This window comes from Emydura macquarii, unplaced genomic scaffold, assembly GCF_026122565.2.
Source record: "Emydura macquarii macquarii isolate MOO-44397 ecotype Brisbane River unplaced genomic scaffold, CSIRO-AGI_Emac_v2 contig_1551, whole genome shotgun sequence".
NCBI lineage: Eukaryota > Metazoa > Chordata > Testudines > Chelidae > Emydura > Emydura macquarii.
The window spans coordinates 11,776,932-11,791,253 of NW_027131688.1; the positions used below are offsets into that span (position 1 = coordinate 11,776,932).

At 38.3% G+C, this 14,322-nt stretch overlaps 1 protein-coding gene across 3 annotated transcripts in view; it reads left to right on the forward strand.

Moving 5' to 3' along the window:
* KIAA0586 (KIAA0586 ortholog) overlaps positions 1-14,322 on the forward strand; it is a 117,092-nt gene that overhangs the window by 65,177 nt on the left and 37,593 nt on the right. For all 3 annotated transcript variants that reach the window (XM_067554875.1, XM_067554873.1, XM_067554874.1), the window contains exons 24-30: positions 77-224; positions 809-1,034; positions 1,956-2,203; positions 2,752-2,828; positions 6,807-6,941; positions 8,908-9,079; positions 11,461-11,603. In XM_067554875.1, coding sequence (XP_067410976.1) covers positions 77-224; positions 809-1,034; positions 1,956-2,203; positions 2,752-2,828; positions 6,807-6,941; positions 8,908-9,079; positions 11,461-11,603 — 1,149 coding nt within the window. The remainder of the gene's footprint in view (positions 1-76; positions 225-808; positions 1,035-1,955; positions 2,204-2,751; positions 2,829-6,806; positions 6,942-8,907; positions 9,080-11,460; positions 11,604-14,322) is intronic.

The window sequence follows — 14,322 nt, forward strand, 5'->3', positions numbered from 1 at the left end:
ATCATATTTAAATGGAAAAAACACTCAGCATTACTGGACTTCGTTATCTATCTTTTTCTTCTTTTATTTTTTTCAGGAGTCTGTGGTGTCTACTCCGTTGGCCACACCACTTCATACACCACCTCCTGAAAAAGAGCCACCTCCAGTAAAAACTCCAGTTTCTTCTCCATCTGTAACAGAAATTGGTGGAGATATTTGTGAACAAGAACAAATGACAGAAACAGGTAGTGAAAATGTTCTTTAAACTTGAGATTGATCAAGGGTACTGATATCTATTGCCTTTAATTTACAGCATAGAATATTTTCTTCTCCAAAGATACTATTTCTGAGAATAACCACTGTTGGGTGTGTGTTTCCACTAAAAGAGTAGGTAGGAATTCACACAGTTCAGCTAAGGTTTAAGCTAATTTATTTTAAAACATATACTTTTTTATCTTCCATTAGGCATCAGTTGTGCCTTAACCAGACAGAATTTGCATTGGCATTATCTCTGGGATTCATTCCTTTTCCTCTGACTATGTCAGAGAAATAGCTGACCTTTGCTTTTCCCTCTATGCCTAATGTTAATAAATCCATGTTTTGGCACCCAAAATAAAGTAGCTGCACCCAAAATAAAGGGAGCGGCAGGCAATTGTCTAGTCCCGCTAAATGCTAACCATTTATTTAAATTAGTTTAGTCTCCACAACTGTCAGAATGTTTTCAGGTAAAATAGGAAAGTCTTATGAAACAAAATAACTTTTCTTTGCCTGAGGGTTACTTGCTGCTTTACATGCCAGTCTGAATTTTGTGATTGATTTCATATTCTAGGATTTGAGATTCCAGCTACGATTGGTCCTGTTGGCACACCTGCTGCTACCCCAGTTGATACACCACCTATAGTAAATACACCAACCCCTCCTCTATCAGAGCATGGCTCTGCTACAATAAGAGTGGGAAGTCCAAAGCCTCCAAATCCATGGGGTGATGCAGAACTTCCTCTGGAAGAGGAAAAGCCCAGTCCTTTGAATGAAAAAACTCTCTGTCCAACAGCTGTGTGAGTTACAATGTATTATATAATTTCTCTTCCAAGTAACTACCTTTTTTTCCTGTACAGTAAATAACTTTAGAGACATGCTGTCTGTGTATCTCATGAAGTGTTGAGATAAACAATTCAGTAAATAGAATCGTAGACTGATTTATAGAAGGGGTAAGACTTTAAATCAGGACCTCCTCCAGATTTTATCAATACTTGCTTGTAATTGTATGTGGCAAGGTATTTAGTAAGCTGGTCCTCGTCACAACGGCCAGTAACAGATTTTGCTCTGTTGAAGTGCCTTTCTCTTGTTATCATTTTACGAAATGGGGAACAATTTTTGTTGCTCTCTTAATGGAAGTGACCAATGCCAGTGCTAGCCCAATGGGGGCCCTAAGCAGGAATATTTTGGGACCTCCCTCACACAACACATACTAACAATTAACAGGGGGCCCCCTTGAGCTGCTTGGGGCCCTAAGCAGTTGCTTAGTCTGCTTATGCCTAGCGCCGGCTCTGGAAGGAATTTCTTTATGACAAAACACACTACGTGAATTTTTTAGTTAGATAATCAGAGCTCACTGTTAAGGTTATTTTAACAGTTTTGTTCAGATCAGTCCATAGAATACTGTGCTCCTTCTTTTAGTAAAAGCTTAGTAAATTAGAATTTACTTACAATGTTGAGTTTAGGATATAGTCCATGTACCGTATTTCCCCATGTATAAGACACTCCCATGTATAAGACGCACCTTAATTTTGGAGCCCGAAATTTGAAAATAAATGTATTACGGTACATCACTGGTAAGTACCACTGTATAAGACGCACCCAGTTTTTAGACCCCAAATTTTTCGAAAAAAGGTGCGTCTTATACATGGGGAAATACGGTAATCAGTTTTTGTGCTGTGCATTTTGGTGCATTAACGATATATTTTCTTACATTTTAGTGTAATGTCAGTGGCTAAAGATGAAGAACCAGAGATATTGATTTTACCAACTTCTCCTGAACCAATTAGACCCTTTGAATCCGTTCTTTATGAGCCAAGGGTTCCATCTCCTGTGCATACACCCAGTTCTGGCCCATCAACACATGAAAGCAGCCTAACTGTCACGGAAACAGAAACGGAAACTGTGGACAGGCCTATCTCAGAAGGCGAGGTCTTATTCAGCTATGGACAGTTGGTGGCTGCAAGAGGTAACTTTAACGTCCAACAATTTGTTTAATTTAGGGATGTTTTAAACATGTTTTTCTTTGCTATTTGAGTGAGAGTTATTCTCACAATCCATTAGAAGCACATTCAATTTCTTATTTTTTCTGGTAAGCCTACAGTGAGAATGTACTGTGTCTATGCTCCTTAACTTCTGTTCAAGTTTCTGGGTATATCTAAGATACTTCACCATTTTGCTTATGAAATGTAAATACAGTAAATGAAAGCAAATAATTAAACTAATTAACTCAATCTTAGTGACATAAGAACTTGTATAGTTTATTCTATCTTGTACAAGTACCAGGAACAAATTGTAATGAAGGCACATTTTTTTACATTTCTGAAGTGTCAGAATGTTTTCGTTTTGATTAAAAATCTGTCCTTCTGAGAAAGACACATTTGATAGATAGAAATTTGTAACTTTATAAAAGTGTTGTGCTGCATGCAAACAAGGAAAAATATTACATTAACTTGCTGTCATAGAAATGGATATTTTCTGCTTGTAACTTAAAAAAACCCCAACTTTTATTTTCAGCGTTAGCAGAAGGAGGACTGTCTATTCCAAACCTCAATGAAAGTTTAACTAGCACGCTACGTGATGCAAATGAAATGGTAAGGAAATAGTTTAGTAGGAAATTGAATTTAGTATAGTATCCTAGCTAGAGAAGCTTATTAGATAAGATGCTCTCTGATAAACTTATTCATTTATTTAAACTTCATGGAGACAAAGAAATGGACTGATGAGCTATAAAATATAGAAGAGAACTCAAACTTCCAAAGAGAAAATACACAGTTCATACAAATTAATTCATAAGACAGTTGCATATGAGTAGCACCCACTATAGTTGAGAGAGTCCTTTATAAGAGATCTCTTTTCCTATCACCTTGCTTGGGAGGTTTTCATAGTTGGATTAAAAGTGGAATCACTCAAACATTCCATTAAATCTGTAAGACATGTTTAACACTCGAACAGCTGTATATGAAATACAATATTATTTACTCAAATTTCAGTTTTTTCCCACTTAAATGATGTATTAAGCAAAATTGCAGAGTATTGTTATGCTTCATGTTACATGATCCTTCTCATGGCATGTAACGTACTGAAATTAAAATAGTTTATATTACTCACTTTTGACTCTAATTAAAATATTTATTTAAAAGGCGTTCCAGAACTGAAGGAATGGAAGAGTTTGCTTTTAACTCTTCTGAGTAGAAACATGGCTTAGAAATTAATGTTCCTGCATAATTCCTATTTCTCTTACAGGTCACCCCTAAGAATTTAGTACCATCTTCTTTTAAAAAAAAAAAAAAAAAAAGAAAGAGAGAGAGAGAGAGAGAGAGAGAGAGAGAGAGAGAGAGAGAGAGAGAGAGAGAGAGAGAGAGAGAGAGAGAGAGAAAAAAAGAAAATCATGGTTTTGAATACATCTGAGCACAAGTCCCAGAAGCATCTATAAAGCTTCTTGTGGAGTCTCCCTGATCTCAGTTCTTTTCTTTAGGCTTATTCCTGTGCTCCATATTTTCAATCTGTTCATATTTATTATATAGTTTGTAATTGGCTGCGGGAAGGAGGGGGGGTTGAAAGGGAGTGTCTAAGAGAGAGAATCTAATTGTTCAGTCTGATAGTGAAAACCAGGTGCAATTTTTCACATTTGGGATTGAAGTCTTCTCATGCTGGACCGCTTGCCTGGCCAATGGAAAAAAGGTTAAAGTCATTACAACAGAGCATTAAAGCTGTTTGAAATTTTCCCTGTGGACTAAATGTTCATATCCATAAGAAAGCATGTGCATAGCCCCAGTGATCACTGTTGTTTGGATATTTCTAGGATTTTCATCACCAAGTGGTGCAGAGACAGTTTTCAGGTTCCTCTTTTTGAGTACATGTTCCAATCAAAAACTTTACACTCTCATACCTCACATCTCTGAAACTAGAAACTTCAGAGTTGTTTTCTTTTATGACTTGATTCTCTTTCAGGCTTAAAAAACAAATCACATTTGAAGCAAATCTGTCCAGTAGACTGCAAGTTGTGAATGCCTAAAGGCTGTATTTTACTGCATGTTCAGTACATTGTATTTTTCTGTGGGGGAGGTGTCTTAAAGCTAAACTGTCTAGAACATTAAATGCATGCTTCAGCTTTGAGGCAACTTTTAATTATTTTCAGTTTTAAATTCTTAAGCGTATTAGTGAAGTTTTAAGCCGCTTCACCTGACCCCACCTGAGCTAAACCCCTTTGGCTGCCCCTTGCCTAGGTCCATTGGTATGTAAGCTCTCCAAACCAAAACGTTCACAATTTTTTAGACATTTTTTCCTTCAGAAAACTCTAGGACTTTCCCTTTATGACTGTGATTGATGGCTTGTAGAAGGAAGATATTGCAATATAGACTAATAATGTGCTCTGCAAAAAATACTCCTTTTTATGGGAGTGGAAGCAGGCACCTCTTGATGAGCAGCCTATGTGTGAGGGCATACCCCTCCAATTGCACACCCTAGCCAGAGAGAGGGGAAAAATTACTAGCAGCTTAGCTATTTCGGAGAAAAGGGGAATCTGATTTTGGCTGGTTGCATTACCTGCCAGAGTTGATGTTTCACCACCGCAGGTTTTCTGTAGTAAAGGCAACATCTGCTTATCAATCCTGCCAGTTTCATGCAGCTGGCTAAATATCCATTCACTTACTGTGACGGGGTATCCCGAGGTGCAACTGGAAAACTGGGAATGCCGTGCCCACTTCACCCTTCAGCCTCGGCTGTCCCTAGTCACAGCACCATGCTAGTGACAAGCACCAAGCCCCTCCAGGTGCTGTTATCATCTAGCCCAATAGCATGCAGAGCACCACACCCAGCTAGATCGCATGAATGTTAACCTGGTTGCCTTGCCTCTCCCTCTGTGATGCTGTCAGCAAGCTACACTTACACAGCCATCTACAGCAAAGGCACATCCACCTGAGTTATATGAGTGCCTTATATGAATCCACCAAAGAGTAAAATGACAGTTAGTTATCCGCCCCCCCCCCCCACTCTCCCCCCACAATTTCCAACAAGTTCACCAAAAGGATCCCCAAGATTATATTAATAAGTCTGCTCCCCCTCATTGTGGGGAAGACGTGCAACAGCTTTTGTTACTGAGCTAAGGTTTCTAGAGCACTTCAATCAAATAACATACCGTTTGAGATAAAACATTAAACAAGTTTATTAACTACAGAAAAATAGATTTTAAAGATTATAAATGTCAAGTATAAAGAGATTAAAAGTAGTTACCAAATGAAATAAACATAAGATCGCAGTCTAAGTTCTACACACTACCAGTATTTGACTTAGCAATGTCTCACCCTTGTTAGCTGGTACAAGCAGTTTTTTAAATGCAGGCTGGGCCACCTTCCCTGCCTGGGACTCCCCTCCCCCTTCAAAGTCCTTTTGTCTTCCAGATGATCCTTCACCTTCAGGTGTTGAATTGGGGAGAGAGAGAGAAGCCAAGTGATGATGTCACGCAGCCCCTTTTATAGTCTGTTCCAGCTTGCTAGAACAATTGGGGCTTGTGACCTGTGGGGTCATCCTCATTGGTCAGTCAACCCCCATTGTGAACGTGCACCTTACAGTGAAGCCTCCACTGTAAACAATTCCTGGTAGTGGAATCTATTCTTGAACGGGTGAGAGAGAGCCATTAATGCTGTCTGGCCACTCCATTGTTGTGCCTAAAAGGCTATTTGTGGGAGTTTCCCACCTTTCAGTGTGTTCTAGTAGCATGTTCAACAATGTTTCATACTTCACATACAATGGTAGGATATACCATCTGACAAGATATTAATGTTCAGCAGATCAGGGCTTTTAAAATAATACCAAACAAGGCATACTTTGTACAGAACATATCGTAATTATATAACATTGGTGAATATGTGATTTTAGGGATGTTGTTTTCAGACACAGGGTGTCACACCTGCCTGCAAGGGAGTGTTTAGTAAAAATTTCCTGAGAATGCTGTTACCTGCTTGTTCTCTACTTTGATCGGAATGAAGAGTTCGTGTGGAGACAGTCCTCCTCTTAAGCCTGCAGTGAACATACAGAAAAAATAGAAGTATTTCCATGTCAGTGTTTATTCACATGACATTTCTGAAGATTAATGATTCAGGAATCTGAATCTATATTTTTCCATTCTTAGCCTTTTGGCTGAGAACCAGTGTAGTACATACTTTTGGATAATCTAAGCATTATAGTCAAATGTATAGAATCTCTTTCCGTAACCTGTGTATTCGATAACTTTAACATTAGCTTTAAGAATTTAAATTCCAGATTCTGCATCTGGGTTATATTATGCATTTGCTGGGGGATAGGACTTTATGGTGTAATAGGTCATTTCTGTCTCAGACTATTAAGATCCTGTGTATCAAAATTCTTAATATACTGTGCTCTTCTTTTGCTAGTGATAGGAAGCTGCGCTTGCCAGTCTCCATGTTATGAAGTGCTTGTACTTTTATTACAAAAGTTTTTAATATTGGTAACTGCAGTAAGATGGAGCTGCTGTATAAAAATAATGTACAGTTAAACTCCACACTAAGGATAATCTGACTACTAAAAAAATGTTTTGTTTTTTGTTTTAGGATTACGATCCTCCCAGTGAAGGACAAATCATGAAAAGACCCCATAGGGGATACCACAGAGATCCAGTTCTCTCTCTTTTTGCTAAACTAAATCTGGCACCAGTTGCTTTACAAGAAGTAATTTACCACTCTGAGGTATCTTATTTTCTTTTCATTGCTATTTGGAATTAAAGCAAAAATACTGGGCATTCTGAAATGATACTTTTTGATACCAAGAAGAAAAAATCTGAACTTTCTTTTGCTTTGTTAGTGTTTGCTTACAGGAACATGAAAAGTTTTATCCAACCTCTTGCCACTGGAAGAAAATTCTTCAGTGGCGAACTCTGATTCTTTTGCTGGTTCTACTCCATGCTTTTAAGTACTGAAAGTTCTCTTCCATTTATAAACAATTTTTTTGCTGTACGTAACATTACATATACCTAGACTCCACTGTGTGAGCATTTAGAAGTATTCCAGCAATGTGTGGCCACTCTTTGGCCATTTTGAAAGGGCAAGAAGTTTATGGCAGTCGTGACCAGATGGATGGTTTGGGGTTGATCTGGGGATTAGTTGGTGACAGAAGATTTCATACACTTAATTAAGTCTCAGGCTATGTTTACACTAGAGAGCTTACAGGCCACAGCTGCATCTCTGTGTAGCTGCTCTAAGCTTTTGGGAGAGAACTCTCCCATCGGCTTAATTACTCCAGCCCCCGCGAGCAGCGGTAGCTATGTTGGAAGGAGAAGCTCTCCTGCTGACATAGCGCTGTCAGCACCGGCACTTAAATTGGCATAAATTAAGTTGCTCAGGAGAGTGGCTAATCACACCCCCAAGCGACATAATTTAGGTCAATTTAAGATGTAGTGTAGCCATAACCTCACTTCCTTTTGTAGTGACCTGAAGAAGAACAAAAAAATCTATTTTAAGTTAAAGGATAGTGAAAAACATAATTATCAGCCTATATTAAGAGTTTAGACAAGTAATATTTCTGTAATGCAGGTAGGTATTTTCAATACAAAAATCTGCAGCGAATTGACAACTTTGGGTAAGTAAAAAGATGAATGAACTGATTACACAGTCCTGGCTGGGGCTGGAGAGAGGGAGAGAACTTGGGAGGACACTGCCGCATAACTAATGAAATACCTGAATTTAGGTCAATTTCTTGTTCTCTGTGACTTGCCTGGAACATATCCCATTTCTTCTTTCTATCTTGCTTAGCCTGAACTGTCCAGTGAACCACTTCACCCATCTCCTTAGCTGTTCCCTGATCTTTATTTTGTTTGCTTAATGAGGTTAGATGGGTGAACTATTTGAAGAGCTTTCTGTAGTATCAGCTCTCCCTCCAGCTGTAATCATAGTGACACTTTCTTGTTAGCACTGGTAATTACAAATGCATCTTTAATATGCTTTTCTTTGTCTGTCCCATACTCTTTGCTCAGCCTATTCACACAATGTTCTAACAAATGCCTCTACAGATTCTGGCAGTGCTAGCACAAGCATACCTTCCCATATTTGAGATTGCCGCTAGGAACAAAATACTCATCATACTGCTTTAGCACAAGAGGATAATTATTTTCCTGATTCCTCATACACAAAAACCTTATAAATACGTTGTTTCATACTGCATAGAAGAGAGTTAACTGGTTTCATCATCCAGCTAGGTTCAAGAAGCTGGAGAAACATTGAGGCCGTATCAAAGTCTCGCTGAATATGAACCTTTTAATTTGGCATACTGCAACAGCACAGACTCGCCATCTTTTAAATGCTCCAAATGTCACAGGATCTAGACAACTTCTGGTGGTTATAACACAGAGATGTGCATAATAGTAACTTTTTGAAGGTTCTCTATTTAAAACAATACATCTCAGATTTAGCTCCTCTGGCAAACCAATCCCCAAGGAAGTAATCTCTGCATTGCTCATAGCTCCATTCAGTCCAATGGCAAAAGTAGTTCTTATATTCCACCTAGTGATCACGTCAGTCTTTCAGTTTGTGGTCTTCTTTATACAGCACGAGTAGCATAAAGTGATGTGCATGGATGTTAAAAAATATTTGAATGGTATTACATAATTTGGAAGATATCTTTTGTGATTCATTGATTGTGTTTCTCTGTTTTCTTTAGGACTCTGATAATAGTGTTGGAGAACTTAGTGAAGGCCAAAGGCCTAGACTGACTAGAGCAGCAGAAAGTATCCTCATGGGCCATTCAGTTTATATGGACCAGCCTGCTGGCCTGGTTACTGAACAGAAATCCCCCCGTGTACCATCACCAGGAGAGTGTCACAGGGTTACAGGTATAAGATAGAACATGAACTTTCCTCTGTGTTATTTACTAGAGACCATGATGGGATTGAAAATGTGTCAGAATGTAATGCGGACAGACTGGGATTGTGTTGAGCACATTTTCGGCACGTAGTGTTGAACACCACCTAGTAGGATGAAGGGTCTTGCATATTGTCTCTGACAGTTATTGAAAACTGCCTTTTCCTACATTAGTGGCTAAAACATTTTCAAGCCGAGTGGGGAAGAGGGCACTTCCTTGACGTTTGTTGCCAATAATTGGTCATTTTTCTAATGTAGTTGCACTTGCTTTTCCCCCCAATCCTCCTACTAGGAGAAAATAAGACCATGTCCTCCTCTCTGAAACCTTTCATAGGAGGAAGGGTTAGATGGAATGAAGTTAGAGAACTAGTTGTTCGTTATGAGTTGTTATAAGTCTATTTTTCATTTATGCTGACAATGGCTTTAACTGATTCCATCAGGCTTCCAGTTTTTCCATCTCCAGTAACTAAAAACAAGGGCACCTCTCTTTACCTCAGTCTGGATTATGAGTTTCCCATCTTGGCAGGGTGGAGTCTGAATGCTTTGGTGTGTCTTAAGCAGCGTCTTCAATCTTGTTGATGACATGTGGTATTCACTAAAGGATTATACAATATGAAATGGAATAGTGCCAAATAGCTCTTTCCTTACACAAAACCTTGTTCTGATGTGCTCTTTAAGGGTGAATTTAGTTATCATAAGTGCTAGATTAACAGTCCTTGAAGCCACTGTACATTGAGCAAAGCTATTTATAGAGCATTGCTAAGAAAACAACCTTGTAGGAAAGCTGGGGCCTACTTCTGACTTAAACAGTATTTTAGTACTAAGGAGGAACAAAAGGTCTTGTTTCCTAGTAGCTTTGGCAGTACAACCAAAGACAGCATAGAACCTGTTCAATGTAAAATAAGCTTGTCCAGGAAAAAATGAACCTATTGATAATCATCTTTGAATTGTTGCCACTTTTCAACTAATTCCTCAGTATTCTCAATGTGTTGTGTGAGTGGATCCATCCATCAGTCTGTCAACAGCTAGGGTTAAATGCCATTTTTCTTACAGTCTCAGTGCCTACAGTGTAGAGTCCATAAGAATTATATTTAACTGTAAAACTAAATAACTATTACATCACCTGACTGTAAAGGGTCATATGTTTCCATATATAATGCTACATGTACATACTGAAAGACATGAATTGTCAATCATATCCTCTTACAATAGGTATTCAACTTTTCCATCAAAATGAGTCACTCACTTGTTATGGGTATATCTTAGATTACTGTAGATCATAAATATATATCTTCAGTCTTGTGACTTGATTTTGTTCGTGTAATAGAAACTCGATGTCTGTTCCAAGAGCTTAGAAATTATAGTGTTGCCTACTTAACTCACCATGCTATAGTTAAATGACTATCAACATTTCCATTATATATCTCTGTATTCAGTGCTTAATAATTCGGCTATAAAAATTAGCTACAGTCTGAAATATGGCATACAAAATCTTTGCCCAAGAGCGATATTTTACACTAATTAGGTTTCAGACTAGTATTTTAGTTTTGGTGGGATAACTGTGATCTATCAAGTTAGTTCATGAACATCAAGCAAACTTTTCATAAAGATGTTTCATGTACGTACAGGCTGCACAAATGTGATAAACTGTGTGGATTATATAGCAAATTATTTTCTTTTTTTCAATTACTGTTTGTAAGTTTCTGTTCATTCACACGGTAAAATGAAACTCTTTAATGAAGAAGTCTTTCCAATCTCTCCATTAAGAGGAATAAAGCTCATTAAGCACATAGTGACATGATGAACTGTAACAACTCAGAAGCCACCATTAAGGTCTACCATGTTAGAAATCTAATCATAAAACTGTTTCCCTCACTTCCCTTGAGATTTTTTCTTTCTCCTTTCAGCAAGGAAAATTAAAAGGATATTGTCAATTAGTTTATGCCTAAAATGTTACGTGCTTTAAAATTATTCTGTACTGTTTGAAAGCCTTGGGGGTTCTAAATACCAATTAAAAAAAAAATCTCTCTCGTTGAAAAATTAAAAAAAAAACCCTTACTACCCTCTGTACGAGTCACAACACTGTACAGAGAGCGCTGGTGTTGGTACATGCACAGAGAAATAAAAAGAGTCACCACCTTGTTAATCTGAGCTCTACTGATAGGGATGGGGAGAGAATGGATAGGGAGAGAATCACTCTTTCCATTATGGAATGTTCCATCGATGAGGCTAGATAAGGTTCCCATACCCCGACCTCAATAAACATGGGGTAGTTGGGAGACTGTGGATCCAATTTGGACTCATCAGGGATTCTTCTTCCCTATTAATGTTTTTGTATGTTTTATAATCTCAGCAGAAGTTCTTGGAGATGCAGATATTAGTCATGGTCCAATGAGCATGGCTGAATTGGAATCTCAGCCACACTCAAACCCTGCTCCTCAAACAGCACAAGCAAATGACAGACTAGCAGCGTCTCTATCAGAAGATCTCCTTGAGGTAAAATATGCATAGCTTTTGTGCATTGCTTGTAAATGGTTAGGCAATATAAACTAAAGCCTAATTCTGTCAGATTTTATGCTCAGACTGCGGTTGACATCTTAAAGCTGGTGTCCTATTTGACTTTTGTTTGTGACCTTGTGAAGGTTGTGTGTGTGTGTGTCGGGTGGGGTGGGGTGGGGTGTCTATCCCACAATATAAAAACAGGTGCTTTATATTCAAGTGGAAGCTTTGGGACAATTTATTTACTTTCTGTATTTTCTTTATTGGGCTCAAACCCTGGCTCCACTTTATTTCATTCCCCATCCTTCCTCCCAGCTATGCACAGCCTAACCCTATGCTCATTTAAGTCAATGGGAGTCTATCACTTATTTACATGGATATCAGATTGGGCCCATAGTGCTTTAAAGACAGCAGAAGTGTTCTGCCTCTGTTTACAGGAGAGGAAAGGCCTGAAGGGTCTGCACCGCCCCCTGCAACCCACTCATTAATGCTTGGTGGGAGCTTCAGCCACAGCTGTAAGGAGGGTTTTGGGTGGCAGAAATGGTAATAGCCCAGGGTGCTCTGGGAGATAGGGAAAGATCCTGTCTGTCCCTCTTCACTTAATCTGCTGAAGGGAGGGTTTGGCTCATACTATTGAGTTATTTGATGTTTCTCTTCACTATAGCCAGTTTTCTCATTTGATCTAAAAATAAATCCAACAAAGAAGTTGCAAAAACTAGTGGCTAGATTTCAGATCCAGCTCATGGTTTTCTTAATATACTCAGCTCATCTCTGTGTGTTTAAAATCAATGCATACTATGTGTGTACTTCTCATACACATATTGTTTCTCTACCAATATCTGAAATGCACCTTACCTACCTTTTGTTTTTATATTTTTGTGCTCCGATGTATTTATTGCAATGCTGTTTGAGCAGTTCTTAAGGGCTTCATCTGTAAGCACTGCATGTTGAAAAGAGGACATGTTATCTTTATCCAGTTAGCTAAAAATGTGTTTGTGAAGCTATAAACTCCTCTCCTATTTTTAACTTCTTTCCTACAAATAATGTTGAAATCAAGAAGCAGGAAAAAAGGGTTTTGGAAACCAGATAAATATAAACTTGATATGAAAACAATTTAAAATGAGTGAATGTCCCACAATACAATAATTATTTGTGCTATTCTGGTCTTTTTGGTCAGAGCAAATTTAAACTAATCCACCTGAGGCCACAGATGCACTGTTAAATTCTTGCAGAGTCAGTTAATTGCAAAATGTTTTTATGCTCTCATACAGCAAGAATATTTTTATATAATTAACATATTTTACACATCATGGTTATTTCTTTCACTGTCACTTTGATATTTTCATTAGTGTTCATTTTTAATATATTTTTAAAACACATTTTCTCGTTCATATCCCTTGGGTGCATGTTTGTGTATATTACAAATCTATCATTTATTTTTTCATTTGTGTTTGGAATTCAGTTGAATTTTTAAAATATTTTTTTAAAATATGAATAATGCATTAAATTGGCACACTTAAATACTATTGTGCTATATCAGATTAACACACTATGATCTCAGTGACCTTGCAGTCGATGTCTGCTAAAAGAATCTTCATCTGGCTTGCTTTTTCATTATGATGTAACTTCCTGCTTTAATAAAATCTTTTCAGATGGTGGTTATATTAATTAACTTTAAATTGGATTAACACACAAATCTTGGGGAAAGGGCAGTGACCAAAAGGTTTATCTCATGTTCCTGATTGGGCCTTCTATCTTTTATGGTTTATTGGCTTAAATGATCATCTCAGACACATGGATGGCCAAGAGGTCCGAACTGATGAGATTACCATGATATTGGTAGAGACAGAGGCAGCTTTAGATTTGAAGAAAGGGAGAGCCCTAAATTCTTAGTAAGTTCCATCCCCTATTATTTGTCAAGGGCAGAAACGTTTTCCTAGTCAATTATATATTTTTAGTCATTCTTTCTGCTAAAAATTTGTGGGTAACATTTCAGAAACTTTCTCTGTCAAGATTTTGTCAGGCTGATGATAAGGGGCTAACTTTGATATCAGGCTTCACTGCTGTATGTGAGGCCTTGCACAAAATGGCAAAAAGCCATTGAAATCAAAGAGCAAGGAGCTCTGTTGCCATTCAGAATGATGTGGCAGGTGAGGGTACGGTACTGGAGACTCTTCTAGACCACAGGTCAGCCAAGGAGACCTGATCCTGCTGCAGTGCTGTGTTGGCCTACCCTTTGCTAACCCTGTCGTAACCTGGCACTCAGATAAGGTGGTGGATACCTAAAGAAAGTAGATAGCATCTGAGAGCTTGGTACTGACTAGCTTCAGAACCTCCAGTAAGTGCTTCTTCTCTGGGCCCATCAGTCATCAGGTTTCTCAAGAGACAGAGACTAATTTTGTATCTTGTACTACATAGAGCACTTAGCAACAATACCTGTGAGGGTCCACCTGAAGTGAGTGTCTTAGCTCTAAGCAATAAAGCAGGGATTTTACAAGAACAGGTCACTCCTTACCTTTCCTTCTTTTAGCCTTGGGGAGCAAGATACCGCTACTGCTTTGCCTCTGTGTCCTCTGGAGAGACCCTCTGCTGGCTAAAGTGTATGAGCCTGAGGTGCAAAAACCAGGCAAAATCCAGATGGGAAGATTCTATTACTATTTTTAAAAGTTATATTGCAGTAGCATCCACAGGCCTTAGTCAAAACTGGGCCCCCAAT